The sequence below is a fragment of the Chiloscyllium plagiosum genome, unplaced genomic scaffold (assembly GCF_037043375.1).
Source record: "Chiloscyllium plagiosum isolate Xiang-an unplaced genomic scaffold, Cpla_swu_hap1 HiC_scaffold_31, whole genome shotgun sequence".
In the NCBI taxonomy this organism is placed as follows: Eukaryota; Metazoa; Chordata; class Chondrichthyes; order Orectolobiformes; family Hemiscylliidae; genus Chiloscyllium; species Chiloscyllium plagiosum.
The window spans coordinates 15,830,628-15,856,063 of NW_028270169.1; the positions used below are offsets into that span (position 1 = coordinate 15,830,628).

Below are 25,436 nucleotides of genomic sequence, written 5' to 3' on the forward strand. Positions count from 1 at the left end.
GGGAGTGGGTCCGACTTGGCAGTCGGCGTTTATTAGGAATTAAATATAATGGGGGGGGGGGGGATAATTGGCAAATAAAGTGGTGCTTTGTGGAGAATTGACTGCACTGTAGTCCGTTTACTGAAGCGAACCTTCTACATATGTGATCCTTTTCTTCCCCGAACAGGACGAGAGGGGCCACTGAAAACTACCTGAAGGAGCCTTATGTCAATCTTATTCCCCTCTGCAAAACCAAGCGCAGTTTGAAGTGAAATTTGCTGTCCATCTCCCGACGCCTATAGGCAATCGTCACTGTAACCGACATTCTTTTTATTTAAAAAATACACTTTATTCATTTTATTTTAAAAAAACTTCCTATGTGTACGCGGCCACAAACACAGTTGGGCTCTGTACAGTAGTACTTCAAGGAAACAAACACTGGAACATCATATTAACCGTGCCAATGGCAGTACAGTTCAAACTGTGAAATAAATGATCCATAAAGAATTGAGCCACTGTCTGACTTTCCTTCAGACGTTGCACTGGAGGTGACGGCCGGACTGGATCAGGACGCCATTTGGTGTGAAGAGAGAGAGAGAAAAAAAATCATCGGATTTGAGCTGTACCTTTTGTTGTGTTTCCCCACCATGAAACTGACGTTTCCACATGACTCCGCCCGGAAATAGGATATGTACAAGACACATCAGTCCCACTGGTGAATTGTTTACAACAACTGTTGCTTCATGTGTACTGCACTGTCAGATAAAAATGACCAGTGAGATCAAACGCATCCTGAACACTTGAGAAACGCTCTCGCGTTTGCAGAGTACATTTACTGCTCTTTAAAAACCGAAGAAGGAAATTCGAATTAGATCCACATCCAGGAAGCCACGGGACAACAATTCGCGATCTCAGAATGAAAGGTTCCTATGTAATTCCACCATTCCAAAGTCAGACAGCTATGTTTACTTTCTATCAAGCGTCCATTCCGGAATCCTTTGACTGTTCACTTCCATTTCCCGTTAGCCAGCTCGCTCTCCTGCTAAGACTGTCGGCATTTTCTGGTTTTGTTTCGGACTTAGAGCGACTGGGCTGGCTCCCAACCTCGGCATTTCAACACAACCTATGTTTATATAGTGCCCTTACCGTAATGAGACACCACAAGCTCTTGGCTGATGTTTTTATCAGACAGAATTCCACACACGGAGCCTTGTAGAGAGGTATTAGAAGGAGATAATAGGTTTTAAAGGTCGCCTCAAGAAGGTATGAGATACAAGCTTTCCCAAAATGCGCTTCTTAACCAATTTTCCCAACGCCCCTCATCCAAAAGGTTCATTCCAAGCTGACTGACAGCACGCTTTTAGCAAAAACAAATTTAAAATCTTAGATGTCTTGAGGAGGAACTGCCACTGATCTGTAGTGGGCGAAACTGCTGGAGTAAAGGTCATTGAGGAGGCTACTAAAGATATCTGGGCCGAGGACATTACACTAAGGAACTAGGGACTTTATTTGGTGCCTCATGGTGCCCCCATCTCTGAACTAAGAGGCCCAGGTTCAAGTCCCACTTGCTCTAGAGCTCTGTCACAATATCTCTGAATAGGTTGGTCTAAAAAGTACCACTGGGGGCTCGTTTGGCGCAATGTTAGTGTCCTTACTCCAAAACCAGGAGGCCTGGCCTCAAATCCCACCTGCTCCAGAGGTATATACTAACTTCTCAGATCAGGTTGATTTTTAAAATATCTCTGTTGAGGAACTACTGCCTATAGAAAGTAGGAGTAGGCCATTCAGCCCTTCAAGCCCAATCTGCCATTCAATGTTTATGGCTGATCATTGAGCACAGTACCTTAATCCTGCACTCCCTCTTGATCACCTTAGCCACAAGAGCTATATCTACCTCCTTCTTGAAAGCACATAATGTTTTGGCCTCAACCATTTTCTGTGGCAGTGAATTCCATAGGCTGACCACTCACCAGATGTAGAAATTTCTCCACATCTCTGTCCTATAAAATTTACCTTTTATCCATAAACTGTAACCCCTGGTTCTGGACTTTTCCCATCATTGAGAAAATTCTTCTTGCATCAAACCTGTCTAGCCCTGTTAGAATTTAATAGCTTTCTATGAGATACCCCTCATTCTTCTAAACTCCTGTGAACACAATCCTAATCGTCTTAATCTCTCCTCGTACTGTCATCCCAGAATCAAAATAGTAAATGTTCAGTGTACTTCCTCTATAGAAGCTAAGGAGACCAAATCTGTGCACAATGTTCCAGGTGTATTCTCACCAATGCCCTATACAATTGCAGAAAGACATCATTTTTCCTACCCTCAAATCCTCTAGCTATGAAGCCCATCACACAGTTTATCTTCAACAATTGCTGCAACAATGATTTTAATTTCAGTGACTGGGCACAAGGATACCAAGGTCTCATTCCTTCTCTCAATTTATAGCCATTGAAATAATAATCTGCCATCCTATTTTTTCAATCAAAGTGGATAACATCACATTTATCCACATAATACTGCATCTGCCATGAATTTGCTCCCTCACTCAGCTTATTGAAATCATACTGCAACACCTCTACATTCTCCTTACAGCTTGCCTTTTCACCCAGTTATGTGTCACCTGCGAATTTCAAGATATTACATTTAGTTCCCTCATCTAATTCATTAACATATATTGCAAATAGCTGGGGTACCATTGTGAGCAATCCTTGTGGTGCCCCACGAGTCACAGCCTGCCATTCAGAAAAATTGTTTGTTTCCTATCTGATAACCAATTTTCTATTCATCTCACACACATCTACACACAATCCCATGCACTTTAATTTTACACATTAACCTCTAATGTGGGACTTTGTAGAAAGCCTTCTGAAAGTCCTAATAAACAACATCCAATGGCTCTCCCAATTAACTTGACTAGTTACCTTCCTAAGAATTCCAGTAGATTTGTCAAGCATGGTTTCCCATTTGTAAATCTAGATTAGATTAGATTCCCTACAGCATGGAAACAGACCCTTTGGCCCAATATGTCCACACCAACTCTCCAAAGGGTAACCCACCAAGACCCATTCCCCTATCCTATATTTACCCCTGACTAATGTACTTAACACTATGGGCAATTTAGTATGGCCAATTCACCTAACCTGCACATCTTTGAATTGTGGGAGGAAACCATAGCACCCAAAGGAAACCCATGCAGATACAGGGAGAATGTGTAAACTCCACACAGACAGTCACCTAAGGCAGGAATCGAACCTGGGTCCCTGGCGCTGTGAGGCAGCAGTGCTAATCACTGAGCCACTGTGCCTACCAAAGTCTATGCTGACTGTCCAATCTGCCACTGTTTTCTAAGTGCTCTAGTATAAAATCCTTGAAAATGTAATCTAGCATCTCCTCTTCTACCAATGCCAGACTCACTAGTTATGCTCCAAAATCTTAAAGAATATTGGAAGATGACCACCCAATGCATCCATTATTTCTAACGCCACTTCCTTAATACTCTGGGATGTAGATTATCAGGTCATGGGGATTCATCAACCTTCAATCCCATCAATTTCTCCAACACCATTTCTCTACTAATACAGGTTTGCTTCAGTTCATCGCTGTCACTAAACCCTGTGATCCCATTTATTGCTGGCACATTTGTGAAGATGAAAGTGAAGTATGAATTTAGTTTGCCAGCCATTTCTTTGTTCTCCATTATAAATTCCTCTTTTCTGATTGTAAGGGACCTCAATTATTTTTCAACAATTTTTTTTCTCTTTACAAACCTATAGAAACTTATCAGTTCTTAAGTTTCCTGCAAGCTCACGTTTATACTCTATTTCCCCTCCTTAATCCATCCCTTGGTCCTCCTTTGCTGATTTCTAAGCTGTTACTAATACTCATGTCTATTGCTTTTTGTTGTCAATTAATATGTTCTTTTTTGTATCTAATACTATCTCTAGCTTCTCTCATAACCCATGGTTTGGCCACTCTTCTCCATGGTAAAAACAATGACTGCAGATGCTGGAAACCAGATTCTGGATTAGAGTGGTGCTGGAAAAGCACAGCAGTTCAGGCAGCATCCGAGGAGCAGGAAAATCAACGTTTCGGGCAAAAGCCCTTCCAGGCCTCTATTCCTGAGGAAGGGATTTTGCCCGAAACGTCGACTTTCCTGCTCCTCAGATGCTGCCTGAACTGCTGTGCTTTTCCAGCACCACTCTAATCCACTCTTCTCCATGCATAGTTGCGCCAGACAGGAATAATTTTTTTATATACATTACCCACTCGCATTTTGAATGTATGCCACTATCTATTCACTGTCTTTCCTTACAGTAACATTTCCCAATCCATCATAGCTAATTAACATTTCATACTATTGGCATTTACCTTATTAAGAACCAGGAGGAAGTGGTGGTTTTTAAAAAAATTCTTTCATGGGATGTGGGTGTTGCTAACAAGGCCAGCATTTGTTACTCATCCCTAATTGTCCTTACACTGAAATGCTTGCTCGGTTATTTTAGAGAGCCATTAAGAGTCAACCACATTTCTGTAGGTCGGGAATCACACGTAGGTCAGACCGTGTAAGACAGACAGATTTCCTTCCCTAAAGGACATTAGTGAACTAGATAGATTTTTACAACAATCTTTGCTTCAGATTAGCTTTCTACTCAGAATTTGTTTTAATTTAGAATCATAGAATCCCTACAGTGTGGAAGCAGGCCACTTGGCATATCAAGTACACACTGAATCTCCGAAGAGCATCCTACCCAAAGCCACCACTCCCCTCCCCCCCCCCTCCCCACCCACCCTATTCCTGTAACACTGCATTTCCTATGACTAGCCTATCTAATCTACATATTCCTGGACACTATGGGCAATTTATCATGGTCAATCCACCTAATGTGCACATGTGAACTGTGGAGGAAACCGGAGTACACAGAGGAAACCCCCACAGGCACGGGGAGAATGTGCAGACTCCACACAGGTAGTCACCTGAGAGTGGAATTGAACTTGGGACCCTGGTGCTGTAACCACTGAGTTACCTAATTTTACTTTATTCAATTTAAATTTGAACTCCAGGTGGCATAGTGGCATTTTAGCACATGTCCTCAGGGTATTAGTCTGGGCCTCCGCATTGCTACTCTTGTGACATCACCACCTCAAAATCAAAGTGGGCAGAATGGAATGGGGAAGGGTTTACATACAGAATATAAACACTTGTGTGAGAAATGAAAGCTTTGCTCTGTAAAATTGCATTCTTAATAGTTGAATTCTACACTTCAGCTGCAAATATCCTCAGCCAACAGTTTACTATGCCTTCACATTTGAAATCTCCACATCTGCAGGTCACTGGATTGGTTTTTGGTGTCTGACACAACAAATTCCTCATGTCAACAGAGTGTAACTATGACTGATACCAAACAGTCTCCTTTCTCTATGTCAAAAACAGAAATTGCTGGAAAAGTAGAGCAGTCCTGGCAGCATGCAATTCTGGTTCCCCCACCCCATAGGAAGGATGTTATGAAAGGCTGGCTTCCCGCCGTTTGCCGCTCACGGGCGCTGTCCCGCAGAGTGACCTCTCCCGAAATATTTCCGAGAGACTCCCTGAGAGGGAGTGTCGGGCCGGAATACTGTACTCAGAGGGAACCGTGGGCAATGATGGGGCAGTCCCAGGGAAGGATGGAGAATGGCTCAAGCACAGACAGAGAGATCACCAGAGAGGCGGGACCCCCCTCTCTACATCTCACCTAAAACTAAGCGGCCTGTTAGATAAAACCGTGATAAGTGCTTTCTGTTTCCCTTAGAAAATCTGCGGTATTACCAGAGGATACCGGGGGCTGGGTCAATAATTCAAACGGGTTATTGATGGACCTTAGTCTAGCGGGAGGTGAAAATGTAGCTGTGAAGATTAACCATGATCTTGTCAAACGAGGAAGCAGGCTTTAATGGGTCGAATGTCTTCCTCCTGCAGCTAGTCGTATGTTGGTGTCATCCACCATTCAACTCTGCAGGATATCAGGGTATATTCATCACAATCACTGACTGGCATGTTTTTTTAGAGGCCTCTGCATCTATCTGGGGCTGAGGGGAGTTCGATTTCTGTTCCGTGAATATGTACTTTCCAAGGTCCGCCTGTCTCCTCTCTGCCGGCCTCAGCGATTTCCCTGACAGGACCATTGTGTCACAGTCCATTTTGCTTTCTTTGTGAATCACCCCCGCCCCTCTACTTCACAGACTGTTCCTGGGAGAGCGTCCCTTGTTTTATTTCTCTGAAGAATCCTGGCCTCAGACTGTCTGGGTAATCCTGAATCAGAGAATCCTGACAGCACAGAAGAAGACCATTCGGCCCATCGTGCCTGCACATATTCTGTCCCCCAGTGCCAATCTTCTGCCTTTCCTCCATATCTCTGCACACCATTTCTTTCCAAATAATCGTAGAGATGGCGAGCACTGCAGATGCTGGAAAGTCAGAGTCGATAAAGCGTGGAGCTGAAAAATAAGCACAGCGTCGAGGGGTCGGAGAGTCAATGATTCAGGTCGGAACCTTTCATCAGGGTTTAGATCAGAGTGGTGCTGGAAAAACACAGCAGATCAGGCCGCATCCCAGGAGCAGGAAAATCGACGTTTCGGGCAAAAGCCCTTCATCAGGACTGATCCAATGCCCCTCTTAATGCCTCTGTGGGGATCAAATTCCAATTTCTTCCCTTAAGGAATCCTGCTCCCTCTCTGTCTGAGGGACTCCCTGTTCCAGGACGGGGAGGCTTTAAAACCCCTTGTCTTTGTGGAGGAATTCTGTCGAGTGTGTGTGTGTGTGTTGAGGAGTGGGGAGATGGGAATCCCCCTCTATTTGGGGTAAATTGCTGTCCAGAGGAATTCCTGTCGGCCTGATTGCAAATGGAGGGAGGGGCTGCTGGCGGTGATGGAGAATTCTTGTCTTTTTATCTCAGGCGCTGGGACGGGGGAGGCGGTCTGTCTGGAAGGGTGTGCGGAAAATATCTTCGTCTGTCTCCTGAGGGGAGAGAGGAGAGGGGGCGGCTATGAGGACGTGCCCCTGCCTAAGGTGGAGTGAGAGGATGGCAGTTTGGGAGGGATGGTGAGGATGGTTGAGGGGTGGGGGTGAAAAGGGCTGGGGAGGGCAGGAGAGAAGGGGTGATGAGAAAGAGGGTTTGGGAAGAGGAGAGTGGAGAAAAAGGGGAGAGGGACGAACAGGGTAAGGAGGATTGTGGGAGAGGGGAATGCGGGGAGGGGGAAGAGGAAGGGGACTGTGTGGGGTCTGGAGGAAGGGGAGGTGTGAGGGGAGAGCGGGAGGAATGTGTAGTGGCGGGGAGGTGTGGGGCAAGTGTGTGAGATGTAGGGGAGGAGTGTGGGAGACGGGGAATGGGGAGGGAGGTTAGGGTGAGGGGAGGTTGGAGGGGTGTGAAAGGGAGAAGGCGTGGGGTATGTGTAGGGAGGGGTTGTAGGGCGGTGGGAATGGAAGAGATTGGAGAGAGAAGATGTGGTTGGGGGGGTTGGAGTGAAGGCGGAGGTGGAGTGAAGGGGTGTGGGGAAAGGGGATTGCGGAGAGGGGAGAAGGGGGATGTGAACAGGATGTGGGGAATGGGGGTGATGGGGGGTTGGTGTGGGGGGTAGGGAATGGGGAGATAGGGGGTTGATGTGGGGGATGGGGAATGGGGGTGATAGGGGGTTGGTGTGGGGGTGGGGAATGGGGGTGATTGGGGTGACAGAGAGGAGTGGGGGAGTGGTGCAGGGGATGGGGATTTGGAGAGGAGTGGGGGTGTGGGGAGGGGATTGGGGAGAAGGGTGTATGAGGATGTGAGGAGAGGTGGGGACGGGAGGGGAACGGGAATTTGGAGGAGGGGAATGAAGGGGAAGGGACTGTGGGGTTGGGTGTGGGGGGTTGGAGAGTGAGGGGGAGATGGGGAGGGGACTGGGGGAGATGAGTGATGGAGAAGGGCATGGGAGTGTGGGGGAGATGGAGAGTAATGGGAATGGGAGTGGGGAGTTGGGAACTGAGGGAGGAGGGTGAGAGGAAAGTGGGGGGATGGGGAGTGTATGGGGATGGGTAATGGGGTGGGGAGAGGACGTGGTGGGGACGGAAGGGTAATGGGGTGGGAAGAAAGGGTGCTGTGGGAGGGAATAGGGTGATGTGGTGGTGTGGGAAGGGGAGGGTGATGGGGTGATGGGGTGGTGGGTGATGGGGTTGGATGGTGTGGGTGAAGGGTGGGTGATAGGGTGGGAGGGGGAGTGAGGTGATGGGGTGGGGGAGATGGTGGGGAGGGGGTGGGGCGGGTGGAGAGTGAAGATGATGAGTGGGGGAGGGTTGGTGTGGGGTTGGGGAGTGTTTGGGAGGTGGGGTGTGTGGAGTAGGGGAGGGTGTTGGATTGTATGGAGGAGGGTGTGATGGGGTGGTGTGGGGGATGGGGAGGGCGATGGAATGGAGAGGCACTGGTGTAAAAGCTGGGGAATTAGGGTAATGGGGCTGTGGAGGGGTTGGTGTAGGGGATGGGGATTGAGGGTGAAGTGGGGGATAGGGAATGAGGGTGATGGTGGTGGGAAATAATTGTGATGGGATTGTGGTGATTGGTATGGGGATAAAGAATGGGGGTGCTGGGAGGGTTTGGTGTAGGGGTTGGGAATGGCGTGATGGGGGTTGGTGTTTGTGGGTGGGGATGATGGGGGATTGGTGTGGGGGGATGGGAATGGAGTGATGGGGGTTGGTGTGGGGGGTGGGGTGATGGGGATGATGGGGGTTGGTGTGGGGTGATGGGAATGTGGTGATGGGGGTTGGTGTGGGGGGATGGGAATGGAGTGATGGGGGTTGGTGTGGGGGTGGGGATGATGGTGGGTTGGTGTGGGGGGATGGGATTGAGGTGATGTGGGTTGGTGTGGGGGGTAGGGTGATGGGGGGTGGAGATGATGGGGGGTTAGTGTCGGGGGATGGGGATGATGGGGGGTTGGTAATGGGGTGATGGGGGTTGGTGTGGGGGTTGGGGGTGATTGGGGTTGGTGTGGAGGATGGGGAATGGGGGTGATAGGTGGTTGGTGTGGGGGCTGGGTATGATGGGTGGTTGGTGTGGTGGGGGAATGGGGTGTTGGTTCGGGGTTGGGGTGATTGGGGTTGGTGTGGGTGTTGGGGTGATGTGGGTTGGTGTGGGGGTGTGGGAGGATGATGGGTGGGGTGATGGGAGTTGGATTGAGGGGATGGGGTGATGGGGGTTGGGTTGCGGGGGTGGGTTGGGGGGGTGGGGTGCTGGGGGTTGGGTTGATGGGGGTTGGTGTGGGGGTGTGAGGAGATGATGGGGTTGGTGTGGGGGTGTGGGGTGATGGGGTTGGTGTGGGGGGTGGGGTGATGGGGGTTGGTGTGGGGGGTGGGGTGATGGGGTTGGTGTGGTGGGTGGGGTGATGGGGTTGGTGTGGGGGGTGGGGTGATGGGAGTTGGGTTGAGGGGATGGGGTGATGGGGGTTGGTATGGGGTTGGGTGGGGTGATGGGGGTTGGTGTGGGGTGGGTGGGGTGATGGGGGTTGATGTGGGGGGGTGGGGTGATGGGGGTTGGTGTGGGGTGGTGGGGTGATGGGGGGTTGGTGTGGGGTGATGGGGGTTGGTGTGGGGGGAGTGGGGTAATGGGGGTTGGTGTGGGGGGAGTGGGGTGATGGGGGTTGGTGTGGGGTGATGGGGGTTGTTGTGGGGGGAGTGGGGTGATGGGGGTTGGTGTGGGGGGTTGGGGTGATGGGGGTTGGTGTGGGGGGAGTGGGGTGATGGGGGTTGGTGTGGTGGGGGTGGGGTGATGGGTTGATGGCGGTTGGTGTGGGGGGAGTGGGGTGATGGGGGTTGGTGTGGGGGGAATGGCGAGATGGGGTGTGTGTGGGGGGGGTGCGGTGATGGGGGTTGGTGTGGGAGGGTGGGGTGATGGGGGTTGGGGTGGGGTGATGGGGGTTGGTGTGTGATGATGGGGGTTGGTGTGGGGGGGGTGATGGTGGTTGGTGTGGGGGGTGGGGTGATGGGGGTTGGTGTGGGGGGGTGTGGTGATGGGGGTTGGTGTGGGGGTGTGGGGTGATAGGTGTTGGTGTGGGGGGTGGGGTGATGGGGGTTGGTATGGGGTGATGGGGGTTGGTGTGGGGGGGTGGGGTGGTGGGGGTTGGTGTGGGGGGAGTGGGGTGATGGGGGTTAGTGTGGGGTGATGGGGGTTGGTGTGGGATGATGGGGGTTGGTGTGGGGTGATGGGGGTTGGTGTGGGATGATGGGGGTTGGTGTGGGGGAGGGTGGGGTGATGGGGGTTGGTGTGGGGGGGTGGGGTGATGGGGGTTGATGTGGGGGGTGATGGGGGTTGATGTGGGGGGGTGGGGTGATGGGGGTTGGTGTGGGAGGTGTGGGGTGATGGGGGTTGGTGTGGGGTGAGATGGTGATGGGGGTTGGTGTGGGGGGAGTGGGGTGATGGGGGTTGGTGTGGGGGGTGTGGGGTGATGGGGGTTGGTGTGGGGGGGTTGATGGGGGTTGCTGTGGGGGGTGTGGGGTGATGGGGGTTGCTGTGGGAGGGGTGGGGTGATGGGGGTTGGTGTGGGGGAGGTGGGGTGATGGGGGTTGGTGTGGGGGGTGGGGTGATGGGGGTTGGTGTGGGGGGGTGGGGTGATGGGGGTTGGTATGGGGGAGGTGGGGTGATGGGGTTGGTGTGGGGGGGGTTGATGGGGGTTGCTGTGGAGGGTGATGGGGGTTGCTGTGGGAGGGGTGGGGTGATGGGGGTTGGTGTGGGGGAGGTGGGGTGATAGGGGTTGGTGTGGGAGGGGTGGGGTGATGGGGATTGGTGTGGGAGGGGTGGGGTGATGGGGGTTGGTGTGGGGGGGGTTGATGGGGGTTGCTGTGGAGGGTGATGGGGGTTGCTGTGGGAGGGGTGGGGTGATGGGGGTTGGTGTGGGGGAGGTGGGGTGATAGGGGTTGGTGTGGGAGGGGTGGGGTGATGGGGATTGGTGTGGGAGGGGTGGGGTGATGGGGGTTGGTGTGGGGGGGGGTTGATGGGGGTTGCTGTGGGGGGTGATGGGGGTTGGTGTGGGAGGGGTGGGGTGATGGGGGTTGGTGTGGGAGGGGTGGGGTGATGGGGGTTGGTGTGGGGGGTGATGGGGGTTGGTGTGGGAGGGGTGGGGTGATGGGGGTTGGTGTGGGAGGGGTGGGGTGATGGGGGTTGGTGTGGGGGGGGTTGATGGGGGTTGCTGTGGGGGGTGATGGGGGTTGCTGTGGGAGGGGTGGGGTGATGGGGGTTGGTGTGGGGGGGGTGGGGTGATGGGGGTTGGTGTGGGGGGTGATGGGGGTTGGTGTGGGAGGGGTGGGGTGATGGGGGTTGGTGTGGGAGGGGTGGGGTGATGGGGGTTGCTGTGGGGGGGGTTGATGGGGGTTGCTGTGGGGGGTGATGGGGGTTGCTGTGGGAGGGGTGGGGTGATGGGGGTTGGTGTGGGGGGGGTGGGGTGATGGGGGTTGGTGTGGGGGGGGTTGATGGGGGTTGCTGTGGGGGGTGATGGGGGTTGCTGTGGGAGGGGTGGGGTGATGGGGGTTGGTGTGGGGGGGGGTGGGGTGATGGGGGTTGGTGTGGGAGGGGTGGGGTGATGGGGGTTGGTATGGGGGAGGTGGGGGGATGGGGGTTGGTGTGGGGGGGGTTGATGGGGGTTGCTGTGGGGGGTGATGGGGGTTGCTGTGGGAGGGGTGGGGTGATGGGGGTTGGTGTGGGAGGGGTGGGGTGATGGGGGTTGGTGTGGGGGGGTGGGGTGATGGGGGTTGGTGTGGGGGGGGTTGATGGGGGTTGCTGTGGGGGGTGATGGGGGTTGCTGTGGGAGGGGTGGGGTGATGGGGGTTGGTGTGGGGGGGGTGGGGTGATGGGGGTTGGTGTGGGGGAGGTGGGGTGATGGGGGTTGGTGTGGGGGAGGTGGGGTGATGGGGGTTGGTATGGGGGAGGTGGGGTGATGGGGGTTGGTGTGGGGGGGGTTGATGGGGGTTGCTGTGGGGGGTGATGGGGGTTGCTGTGGGAGGGGTGGGGTGATGGGGGTTGGTGTGGGGGGGTGGGGTGATGGGGGTTGGTGTGGGGGGGGTGGGGTGATGGGGGTTGGTGTGGGGGAGGTGGGGTGATGGGGGTTGGTATGGGGGAGGTGGGGTGATGGGGGTTGGTATGGGGGAGGTGGGGTGATGGGGGTTGGTGTGGGGGGGGTTGATGGGGGTTGCTGTGGGGGGTGATGGGGGTTGCTGTGGGAGGGGTGGGGTGATGGGGGTTGGTGTGGGGGGGGTGGGGTGATGGGGGTTGGTGTGGGGGAGGTGGGGGGATGGGGGTTGGTGTGGGTGGTGGAGCAATGAATTTGCGGTTGGTATCCCTCGCCCAGGTGAACGCGCGCCTCCTCCCCGGTGACGTCAACGAGCCGCGGGCACGAGCGGCGTGTGCCCGTGTGTTCCCTCCCCTCCCCCCACTGCTCAGCCTGAGCTGCCTCCTGTGTCTCTGTCCGTCTCCGCCGCCAACAACAACAAGAGGAACATGTCGGGGCTCGGCTGCTCGGAGGAAGACGCGAAGCAGAAGCTGCTGTGGAACGTGAAGAGAGAGGTAACTGAGGGAGGGGAACCCGCCTCAATCAGCGGCTCCGGCTGCTCACACTCACTTTCCCCGCTGGACCGGCATGTACTTCATGATTATTGTGATGTACGGCATGTGCTGACTGTCCTGAGGCTGTATTCATTGTCAACTGCATTTACTCCGGGTCAGCTTTCAGACTGACAGTCACTGGGACAGTATCAGTTCCATGTCCAGCTGGACCCGGGCAACAGAAACAAGGCTTCATCTAGTGTTGCTCTGTCTGTCTGAGAGTGTGTGTGTGTTTTTTCCACAGACATGGCACAACTCTTTTATTTTTAAGCATTACAGCATTAAATCTGTGTTGGGCTCTTTAAAAATGCAGATTCCTCTGTTACTGCTGGTTTCCAGCGTATGCTGCTGCTGCTGGAGGTATTTCATTTCTGCACCAGCAGCGTCTGACAAGTTCCAAACCCTCTCGACATTCTCGTCTTATTACCATCAGGGGTTGTTTTTCGTTTCTCTCTCTTTCGCAGTGAGTCAGGCGAAAGGGTTTCAGTTCTGAACGAGTAATGTCACCATCTCTTTTCACCTGGCAGGTTTCAGTTTGGGTGAGGCTGGGTTGTAAGGTATGGGAGGGGAGTGGCGTTTGAACATTAGACGCGCACACACACAAGAGCCTGGGCTGGGAAGTGGGTGAGCAGGAGTCCTGGTGTATTCTCGAACTATCCCTCGGGCATCCAGAAGTATTGTTCCAATATTAAAATCTCAGTTTCCCCCCCAGTCACCATCACACAATAAAAACCCAACCCTCCCCTCCACCGAGATTTCTGTTTTCACATTATCCTTTTCTAATTCTAAATGTTATTTATGATGTAACTATTGACGCTATAATAACCTGCGATGAGATCAATTGGATCCAGTCACATGGTTGAGGATATAAAAAAGAACAGTTTCGGGATGGTGACATTTATTTGCACTTTGATCGATTCCAGTGGAAATCCCGCATAAAATGTTTTCAATTAAAATAATATGGCCCTTAATTAGGTACATGTTTAACGCCACCACCCCATTTGTACATTTTTCTGTTTTAGCACAGTTTAAGCAGTTTGTTCAGTCCGCAATAACCCTTCTATAACTTAGTCTAAGTCCTAAACAGGGAAAGGGGATGGAAAGCGAGAACCTTAAACTGAATTGTAAAGCAGGCCTGTAACCCTACGTGGGATTTCGCGGTAGATAATGTACCCGGAGGGAGAATGAATGAACCAGTGTGAGTCATGCAATTACGTGATGCAATCCAGTGATAGTTCCCGGTTGGCTGTAGGCATGGGTTTATGAATGAAAATTTGTAATTTCAAGTCTTCTAAAATCGTGATTTGCAACTGGAATATTTTCCAGTCCGTAGATACACTAATAATTTATTTCTTGTCAATACTGTATTTTGGTGCCAATCTGATAAATTTGTAATATGCTTTTTTGCTACTTTCGATTTAGCTTATTAATCTGCCTTATTATTTATTTGCTTTTATTCGAGTAGTTTCTTTTTATTAGTATTTTTTCGCAGATCCAATTTGAGTTTACAGAAGTTGACTGTAAACACTTGAAACATCCATCTTTTACAGAATAAAGCAGGGTCAATTGTAAACAAACTACTGGCCCCGGGCACCAACTATCATTGGCAGCTTGTAGGCGTAGTCTGATGAGTGGCAAGTAACATTCCTGTCACTTACATGTCAAGCAATGACCATCTCCAACAACACCGGATCCAATTGTTCCCATTGACATTACCCTCACTGACTCTCTAATCATCAATATCTGAGGGTCACCAGAACCTTAACTGGACTAGCTACGCACACATTATGGCTACAAGAGCAGATCGGAGGCTAGGAGTTCTGGAGTGACTCACCTGACTCTCTACAGCCAGTCCACCATCTACAAGTTGGGATGTGATGGAATGTTCTTCATTTTCCTGGGGGAGTACAAGATGCCCTGGAGCAATTCAAAGTTTATATAGTAATACCTTTAAAACCCTCAATCTATTTACCTAGAAGAACTAAGATCACAGGCACATGCAACACCACCTCCTGTAAGTTACCCTCCAAGTTATGTGCCATACTGACATGGAACTATATCACTGTTTCTTTACCTTTGCTGCATTATTATCCTGGAACATCCTCACTAAAAACACTGTGGGTGTACCTACAACAAACTCTTACAGTTGTTGGGTTTCTAAGGCTGTTACTTGTCTTTAAGGTAAAACAGAAGGAAACATGACCTATTCTGAAGTTGGCTTGATAAGAGTCTTGGGGTGGTTAAATATCAAAGCTAGGCTCATATTCTTTATTGGAACAATGGTTTGAAGTACTTACGGTTGAAAACCATGTAAAGGTCTGAGTTTGCTGCCCCAGAAAGGTGTTGAAAGTATTGTGTTATAAGCTGTTATGCTGTAAGCTGTTCTTTTATTTCTAAGGTGAAAGAGGGTTGTGGCCTAGACTCATAATTTCTATCTGACTGTGGGGTTAATGTGTTTCTTGCCATGGAAGAGGAAGCAGTTTTTGTGATCAGGTGACAAGGTTTCTCTTCAAATCAATGTATATCACAGACAACATCAGTTTTGAGTGATCAGGAGAGAGAAGAAACCTGATCTATAGCTTTTGAGCTATAGTTGTAGCTAGGTGTCTGTGGCAGGAAGAATGTCTGTGATGGAAAATTTGCATTCTGCTGCCCCTGAAGGATTCTGAAAGATTTGTCCTGGTATGGTCTCAGGAGGTGAATTATCAGGACAGGATTTACTACTGGTAGTAGATTTAAGAAACTCACCAAAAATGTAGGGAACACCTTGATGGTCATTCAAAATTAATACTGTATGAAATGGGAAAATGCAAACCCATTGTATCGTTTGTTACAAGAACTTGAATTCCACAGAGTGGGTAAGTATATAATATGAGCATAATTTTTTGTATAAGTTGCCCACAAAAAGAGAATAGCCTTAGTCTGTAATGCTTTTGTTAGTCATTAAAGTACAAGTTTGACAAGGTGAAATCTTGTCCTATTATTCTTTCAGTTATTAACTGGAGGTTCATATTTTTTAAAAGCTAGTTGTTGTCTCTAAAGAGATTGTGGCAACATGTGATGATTCAAGATAGTAGCTCAGCACCACTTTTTCAGGACAACTCAGTATTGGGCAAGAAATGCTGGCTTTGCCATACTTCTTGGATGACTAGAAGAAAAGCATGAAGGAACTTATCCTGTCAAATCATCATTCTGAAAATGACCAGAAAACTTACGTTTGAGGCCCTGGAGAATTAGTAGTATTTCACTTTCTCTTTAAAATAAAATGGACCATTTTGGAAGCTGATATTTCAGGCTGCCCTTGACAGGCTGACCTGTCTCTTATAAAGTACACTTTAGACATTACTTTGTGGTGTTATCTATTGGCATCAAAGTGTGGAAATAAGCATAACAAGCAGAAAAAAAATCAAGGAATCTATGTATACATTAGAAGGCCATTCGACTATGTGGCTAATGGAGAAAGGCACTGAGTTAGATTTGATGATCTATGTCTTTGCTGTACAATTCTACAATTTCTTTTCAACTAGAATTGTATAAATTATTTAGATCTTAATTCTTTCTGGAAATCCTATCTTTAAAGTTAAACATTTTTGAAATATTTTTGTGTCTGATCATATTGCACCTATAAAGCACTTATTTGCTAAACTACAGCACTGAACTGGAAATCATCATTGACTTCCAAATCCACTGAGTGAGTAATTAGATGAATGTTTGAAATATACTGAACTAAATGCCATATTCTCTACTTTATGTTGTGGTTTTCCAATGTCCTTTAATTATTGTCTCTGTATCTTTTCTTATCCCACATTTCATCTCATCTGAAATTGTTTCAACTTCTACTAAAAAGAATCTGCATTATTGTATTGTACATTTTGTGTATGGCAATACGTGTCCTTACAGCTCATTCATGTTTTGTGGTGACAGTTTCCATTGATTTGGTTCCTGCTGGGAACATACTGCAACACAAAAATGATTCACCATAAGCCCTGCCCCCTGCTATCCAAGGTATTTACTAGAGTCTCCAGCCTGAACTCTACATTTCTCATATTGGAGACAATACTTTAACACGTTGTAGTTAAACATAGGATAGAATATACAACTTTATGCTGACTGATCTTTTCTCTAGGTCATCCATTGTAATAAATCTACAATACAAGCTTTCTAAATATAAAACTCTGCACAGCCAAGGACTTAACACTATCAGACAAAGCTGTGTGTGCAGTATTTTTCTACTGTACTACATCAACAGATGACAGTTTTGTGCACATTCACTGTTCAGCAGATCATCCAGTCTTGCTCATGACTTTTTTTTTAAATCTCTAAGATAATGGCAAATCATGTCATAATGAACAAATGAATACAATAATTATAAACACAAAACTTTGACAGTTATTGCTGTTAAAGGACAGATAACGTGCTTCGAGATTTTCTTGTTTAGCTGTGATGTCTTGGTGCTTAGTTATAGCTTTAGGAGAATGTTAAATTTCCTTTAAGGGATATTATCTTGTGTTTAATAAATAAAATAGTTCAGTTACTTCTCGCAGCACAAAGACTCGTTTAAGAACATTGGTATACCCAAGCTGCTGTTAGAAAACCTAAAGAGAACTGATGACAGATACTTAAGCTCTTTGACTACCTATTCAAGCCAAAAATGCAATTTTAGTACTACTGAATAAAACTTCCTTAACATCCATATGTTTGCAGACCATGATGCTGTACTAAATTAATCCCATCCGTCTGCACATGGCACATCTGCACTATTCCCTATCTGTTCATGTATCTATCTAAATGCCTGCTGAACTTTGTTATTATATCTGCTTCTACCATCTTCCCTGGCAGCGCATTCCAGGAACCTATTACCTACTGTGTTTAAAAAAAAAACTTTTTTCTCTCAAGTTCTGTAAACTTTTGCCAGACCACCTTAAACCTTGCCCCTAGGTTTGACATTTCAATCCTGGGAGAAAGACTCCACCTTATCCATGCTTTTCATAATTTAATATATTTCTATCAGTTTGGCCGTCAGCCTTTGACGAAGGCAATCCAAATTTGTCCAACCTCTCCTTATTGCCTTTACATTCCAAGTCTTACAACATCTACTAAGCTTCTTTTGCACCCCCTCCAAATTCTCCACATCCTTCCTTGAATGTGTGACTAGAACTGCATACAATACTCCAAACCTAACTAAAAATCATATACAACTGCAACGTGACTTGCCAAATTTTATACTCGTGCCATACACCACCTTTACCAATTTATTCCACCTGTGTGCCGCTTTCACGGAGCAATGGACTTGCATCCCAACTTTGACTGTTTATTCTGCTATATCCTTTGATAACCATTCTCACTATCCACAACTCCTCCAAGTTTTGTTGTCTACAATCAAATCAAATCAAAACTTATAAATCAGACCACCTACATTTTTGTACAATTTGTTTATTATTATTACAAACATTGGAGCACTGATCCATGCAGAACACCACTAGTCACAGATCTCCAGTCAAAATGCACCCCTCCACAATTAGTCATACAGCATAGTAACAAACCCTTCAGTCCAACTCATCCATGCTGACTAAGTTTCCCAAGCTAAACTAATCCCGTTTGCCTGAGTTTGGCCCATATCCCTCTAAACCTTTCTTATTTGTGCCTATCCAAATGTCTCTTAAATGCTGTAACTAACTGTATCTGCATCTACCACTTCTTATGGCAGTTCATTCCACATACGAACCACCCTGTATGTGAAAAGTTGCCCTTCAGGTCCCTTTTAATTTTGCTCCTTTCACCTTCAAAAATGCCTCTTAGTTTTGAACTCCCCCACCCTATAGAAAAGACTTTTGCTATTTATCTTATCTGTGCTCATCATGATTTTATAAACCTCTTTTTAAACATCTCACGTTCAAGTGAAAAGGATCCTAGCCTATCCAGCCTCTCCTTACAATTCAAACCCTCAACACCTTGATAAATTACCCTCTGTCTTCTATCTAATTTACAACTCACCATGGACCCAATGTGACTTAATATTCTGGACCAGCCTACCATGAGCAACCTTGTCAAATGCTTTGGTGAAGTCCATGTAGACAACTTCGGCTACCATAGCCTCATCAATCATCTTTGTTGATTCCACAAAAAACCTGATCAAGTTTGAGAGATGAGACCTCCTCCGCATACAGCCAAACTGTTTATCCCTAATAAGTCCATTCTTCTCCAAATGTGATTAAATCCTGTCTGTAAGAATTCTCTTCAATAATTTCTCTACCACTGGTGTAAGGCTCAGTGGCCTATATTTTCCTGGATTATCTTCTTAAAGCAGCATTGGTTATTCTCCAATCTTCTGGGATCTCGCTTTTGGCTAAGGAAGATACAAAGATCTCTGTCAAGGCCCCAGTCCACTACTCCTTTGCCTCCTTTAGTATGGTGGGATAAATCCTATCAGGTCCTGGGGACTTATCTACCTTAAAGTCTTTCAAAATTCCCAACACCACCACCTACTTAATATTGGATGTCAATGATCGAAGTTCCAGGTCATCTCCTCAGGAGTTCTTCAGTGTAGTGTCCTTGCGCTAACCACCTTCAGCTTCTCTCTCATACCATCCCCATTCCTCATGCAATCTCTCTAAACACTTTGGGCTTCCCTTGCTTTGTGATTTTTGTTTTCCCACCAGTATCTGCATTCTTCACCTGCTACTAACCATTTGCACGTGTTTCAGTTTGTCATGTGCCCCAAATGCCAGACTCCACCCACCAAAAGATGCATCTTTTACCTGACCAATCCGAAGAAATCAGACAGACAAAATGAATGTTAATATAGAGAATAAATGTAATATTGAATCCATAGGAGTGTACTGCTGAGTTTACTTTGTGAATATGAAAACCATACAATATTCAGTAGATTAAATGCATGTTCATCCTCAAGTGAAATAGTCCCATTAGCATATTAATTGGATATCAACAGCATTTTATGCTATGAAGAACTATTCATAGGTAAACACAGCTCAGCTTATGATGTTCCTACGGAGCCACATTAAACAGCTTACTTATTTGTTAAAAGTGAAGTGTTGCAAAATTTCTTGCCCTGTCTTACCAAACTTATCTCATTACCTATCTCATTAACTGCATGACATCTGTCCTTAATTTACCACACGCCATTCCCAGAACAACTTGCCATTTCATCCCCTACATCCATGCATTCTTTGAGAGACTGCAGTGCACTGGACAAGTGGTGGCACTCTGGCATTGACTGTCAGTGGCAGCATAATAGTACAGCAGCCAGAAAGCCACATTGCTCACAACACTTAGCTGATTTGGATGATTCTCCCTCAGACATGCAACCTTTTCTCTAACTTAACCGTCATTTATTCAGCAGCCCACACCCATTGCCTCCTTAGCTGCATATGTTGGAGGATCCTCGCTGAATCCCTGTTACTCTTTCACCAATGCCACTTGTCATTGTCCATTTGGAAACATAACATATAAGCAAGCAGTTGGACAGGTTTGAGTTCAAACATGACATTTTGTTGATGGCTAATAAAAGGGGAACGCAAAGAAATTAATTAAGGCTGCAGTTTTCACCCACAATGCGAATTGAATGCTTGTCCTTGACAGTTCATGATGGTCTTTTGCACCTAATTAGCATCAAATGGAGCCAGTTTTCAATCAGATCCCGTCTGCCTTGTGATGCCTCATGCTGCTGAGCTCTGTCACCCACAAGATTAGCCTCCTCTAGTCCAATGTTGTCATCCTCTTCCTTGGATAACTGTTCCTGTTCCCCCATCTCCTCTGCATCTATTGTATTGCCTCGTTGTCTGCTCCCTCTACGTAGAACACAGTGCACCAGGATGGTGCAACACATGCTGTCTGGATTGTACTGGAGGATTCCCACCACCCCCGCCCTGATTACTGCTATGCTGTGACACCCCCCTCCCCACCTGAATTGCAATAAAACATTCAATTCACAGGGAATTTCAAAATAAGAACTTATTTGCTCAAAGATCTTAGTGGTGGAAGTCCATGCACACTCATCAAGTACCTGAAGGAAAACATTTAGTCTGTCAAGGATTCAGATTTTTCTGTGAGGACAGTTGAAACCAACACAAAAAGTATAAAGAATGCATTTTGGACTGTTTTTTCCGATTCACCGGAGTCTAAATTTGATCTTTTTATGAATTGAAATTAGTTTAGTGGTTGATATGAAGATTTTCTCAAGGTTCTGTGAAAATTGGATGCTCTTGTAAGGCAAATTAACATTTATTCCTAATTATACAGCAGCTTATCTGTTTCTAATTAAATCAGGACTTATCTGCCTTGACACTCAGACAGATCACGACATTTGATTTTATGCAATAATTATGTATGCGGATAGACACTTGTGTCACACTACAGTATAAATTATCTTGAAGATATTCAATGTTCGTTTCAGTTATTCTTTGTCTACAAACTTGCAGCACACAATGGTTTCAAATGTACTCTCCAATTTTAAGAGGGCTGGTTGAAACTAGTTGCAAAAATGTGATTTTCAATTCCCATCATTTTACTTTGATCTCGGTTTTAATGTGTGTTAATGCCACTGACAATCTATACTAAATTAACACCAGTTGTTGTAAGACATTTTCTTAACGAATAGAAGGAAATTTAACTTGCAAAAGTTTTAAAGTAATTGTGTTTTGTAGTTTCTCCTCTAATGATAACACAACTATAATGTCATGGAATCAGGAGAAGACTATTCAGTCCCTTAATTCTATACTTCATTTAGTAAGATTATAGTTTGCATATTCCTTTCTGTAAAGAAGACATTGGGAAGCAATATTCATCAATGAAACTATTACAAAGGGATAATGTAGTTGAGACTCCAGAGACAGAGAATATTGTTTGAGCTAATCAACAATAGAGAGCTATACATTGCTGAGTGTATAGTATATAGAGAAAGAGAAACATTTATAAGCAAGTTGCATAAATTACATGCAAGAACTGTATAGTAGTTATAATTGAGAACTTCAATTATCCTAATATAGACTGGATAGCAATATTGTTATAGACAACCAGTAGAAGGAATTCCTAAAATGTGCACAAGAGAACGTTTTGTCTCCGTATGTCACAAGAAAAAAATCTTGGACCAAGTTTAGAAATGTAAGGGGAGAGCGTTTTGGAAACGATGATCATAATCTCAGGTTTAAGATAATTATTAAAAAGGACAAGGTGCAATCAAACATAAAAATACTAAGCCCTCCTCCTCCTTTTGCAGTGAATTGCAAAAGAACCAGACACAGACTGATTAGTATCAAAAATTGGGTGTCACAACAGTAATTCCACAATGTAGTGTCTTCAATGAGGAAACAAAATAGACACTTTTCTATTGGAGGGAATTGGTGGATGTGGGAAGGACACCCAAAGGTAGAAGTGGATAGCAAATATTGAAATAAGGCTTAAAACCAAGACATATGTCAATTGTTAGGATGATGATCCAACAGGAAAAAAAAGTATGAATATAGAAATTACAGAGGAGATCTTAAAACAAAAAGGTGCAATGGTGGGTGGGAAAACCAAACACAAAGAGATTAAGAGCTGGTACAACATGGAACCCAACATAGAACATTACAGCACAGTACAGGCCCTTCAATGGTTCCACAGGTTGGTGCAAAGAACTGAAGCCCATCTAACCTACACTATTCTATTCTCATCCATATGCCTATCCAATGACCATTTTAATGCCCTTACAATTGGTGAGTCTACAACTGTTGCAGGCAGTGCATTCCACACCCCTACTACTTATACACACAAATAGTAGAAGGATGTGGTCCATTAGAAACCATAAAGGAGATCATCAGTGGAGGTAGAGGGAATGGCTTAGGCACTAAATGGTATCTTAGCTGTCTAGCTTTCTCCAGTGAAGACTGATGCAATATACAAGATTGTTGTTGGGAGGGCTAGTGATAATGAGATAGATATCTTTAGTTAATCTCTTTTTTTAATTCTAAAAAGTTGGCAGTCTTCAAAGTAGAGAGGTTACTGAGTCAGAGTAGGATACATGCTGAGTTGCTGAGGCAGATAAAGGTAAAAGTTAAGCAACCCCTGACCACAATCTTCTAATTCACCTTTGATTCCCAGGTGATGATAGAGGGCTAGCCTGTTACAAATGCTACACTCATGCTCAAAAATGGGACAGGATGTACTTAACAACAGCCCAGCATCAGTCAGAAATGTTTGACACGGCAAGAACAAGAACAAACTTAGTTGACGATTTGAAATGTTTAGGCCAATAAAGACAATCACTGTGACTTGTTAAAGGTAAGTTGCATTTGTATAGCTTGAATGAGGTACCCTGCTGAAGTTCTCTGATCAGGGTAGCATGGTTGATGCGTGTATATGGAGTTTCAAAATGTGTTTGACACACTACTGCATAGTAGACAAATTAGCAAAATTAAAACACATTTTCAAAATTTACAGGTTAAATGAAGCTGAAAAGTATTATAAACATTGAATAGAATAGCGCCAGATCTCAAGTGGACATAGACTGACACGAGTTGAAACTTTATTGCTGGAACAGCACAGCAGGTCAGGCAGCATCCAGGGAACAGGAGATTCGACGTTTCGGGCACAGGCCCTTCTTCAGGAATGGCCTGTGCCCTATAATAGACTGACACGAGGCAAATGCAATTATACACATAAGTATGAAAATATTTGGGTCAGATGAATAAGGAGAAGCAAATGGATCTGCAGGGTTTATTTACAAAGAAATGTTGTATTGAGGAAAGGAAATTATGTTAAACCTTGTATAAAACAGTGGGTGATCCTGAGCCAGAGTATCGTGTTTAATTCTGGGCATCACATTTTAGGAAGAATAGAGGATCTGCACAGGGTGCAGTAGGGATTAACTGCAAAGGTACTGAAGTGATGTACTTCAGATATGTGGAGATTTTGGAGATGCTGGGGCTGCTGTCCTTAGGATGGATTTGAATTATGGAAAAATTGATAGAAATGTTTTAATAGCATAAATGAGATCATTTAATATATAGTGACATGTCTTAATTGGGAATCAATTTCCCTCAAATGGTGGTGGAAGCAGCTTCTATAATAACTTTCAAACGAGAATTGGATAAAATTCTTGGAGAGGAAATCTTTTGCTAGGTTGAGGATAGAGAAGGCATTTATGATTATTTGGGTACTCCACTGACAAGCTGGTACAAGCACAATGGATTGAGTGACCATCTTTATTGTAATTTTATATAATTTTATCAGTTGCATTAGCAGTGAGGATGGAGGGCAGCTGACCCAGTGACACATGTAATCACTGTGCTTGAATCACTGCAACTGTTTTGACTGAGGCTGCGAACTGACATTAGGTGGGCTGAAACTAGAAGATTCTCATTTTGCAATCCATCACCGTCATGTTCAACGTGCATTGCTTGCAGAGCATACAATGATGTGCAGTTTGTGACCAGAACTCTGTTGAAGGGTCTGGGAACCAGACAACATGTAACAAGTCATAAAAGCTTTCAGTAACTGATTGCTATGTGGTGACTCTTGATTACCATTTTCTTTTGAGTATTGAGAGCTTGGCATTTTGTTCTTGCACACTGTTATATTATTAACCAGACCTGCATGAAAGGGTTTTCTGAATGACTCATCAGGTAAAGACAATAAGTAACTAAGCTGTACAGACATAAAGGTGCTAGGTTAAGTCCCTATGCTGTTTCAGTTATTGGCCTTGCCAAGGTTTGTCATGGGTGCACTGCATTCAAATTTAGCAAAAAAGAAATTGGGAAGGTAACCATTGAGTAGTGTATCGTGATCCCTGTAAGCAGTTGCAGCCCATAATGACAGGAATAGGTTTGGTTCTGGCATGTTGCACGTAATGTGACAGCTGCAGTGAGCAACTTGGGTCTGTGGAAACTCTTAACTCTTGAGTTAGAAATTTGAAGGTTCAAGCCCCACTCAAGCACATAATCTAGGCTGACATTTCAGTGTAGTACTGAGGGAGTGCTTAATCTCCAGAGGTGACCTTTTCTGTTGATAAGTTAAGTGGAAGTCCTTTGCTTGTTAATGGAGCATAGATAATTCAATGGTAACATTTAAGGATTAACAGGAAAGTTTTGCCAGTCTGTTGACCTCCATTCATCTCTGATCAAAATCACCAAAACAGTCTAATTACTTCATCCTGTAACTGTCCATTTGTGCTTTATAGCCGAGTTGAATTGACTCTTATTTCCTTATTGAACTCTGACATGTCACACACAGATGTTGGGAATATTCTTGCTTTTGAGTCGGAAAGTTGTGGATCCAAGTCCCACTCTAGGACTGAAGCAAAAATAAAGTAGCAGCTTCAGTTTAGTACCCAAGGAATGCTGCACTATCAGAGGTGTCATTTTGTGGATGAGATGTTAAACTGAGGCACTGTTTGCCCTCTCATGGGCATAAAAGATCTCCTGGCAATGCTTCAAAGAAGATCATGTGCATTATTCCTCTTGTCCCATCTTCTATTAGCCCTACTCAATATTAATTCCTTAAAACATCGCAAAAAGTACTTATGTGGGCATCATTACACTATTGTTTGTGGAGAGTTTGCTCGTTGCAAATTGGCTGCTGCGTTTCCCATGTCCCCAAAGTGAATACACTTCAAAAATACTGAATTGGGTTGGAGAGCACTTTGGGCTGGCAGGTCAGAAATGGTGCCACATAAATGCAAGTCTTCATTTATTCCAACAGGTAGAGGCTAATGATTCATATCACAACAACAGACAGGAAGAAAAATCAATAACTGTATTACAGTAGGAGACTTCAGGGCAATCTGGCTAATCTTTTCCTTGCACGTTGCATGCAAACAATGTTTGAAGCCATAGAACAGAGCATGTAGTACAGTTGTAAACAGC

At 46.0% G+C, this 25,436-nt stretch overlaps 1 protein-coding gene across 3 annotated transcripts in view; it reads left to right on the plus strand.

Moving 5' to 3' along the window:
• Positions 1-265: 265 nt before the first annotated feature.
• The window catches only part of sgsm2 (small G protein signaling modulator 2), a 216,565-nt gene continuing 191,394 nt past the window's right edge, over positions 266-25,436 (plus strand). The window contains exon 1 of one of the 3 annotated variants that reach the window (XM_087977285.1): positions 266-1,242. Coding sequence is in view for 2 of the 3 variants with exons in the window: in XM_043718289.2 (XP_043574224.1) it covers positions 12,472-12,537 (66 nt within the window). In the remaining variant the exon portion in view is untranslated. Of the gene's footprint in view, positions 1,243-12,339; positions 12,538-25,436 lie in introns of those variants that run through there. The other 2 variants (XM_043718289.2, XM_043718290.2) reach the window with 2 other exon arrangements.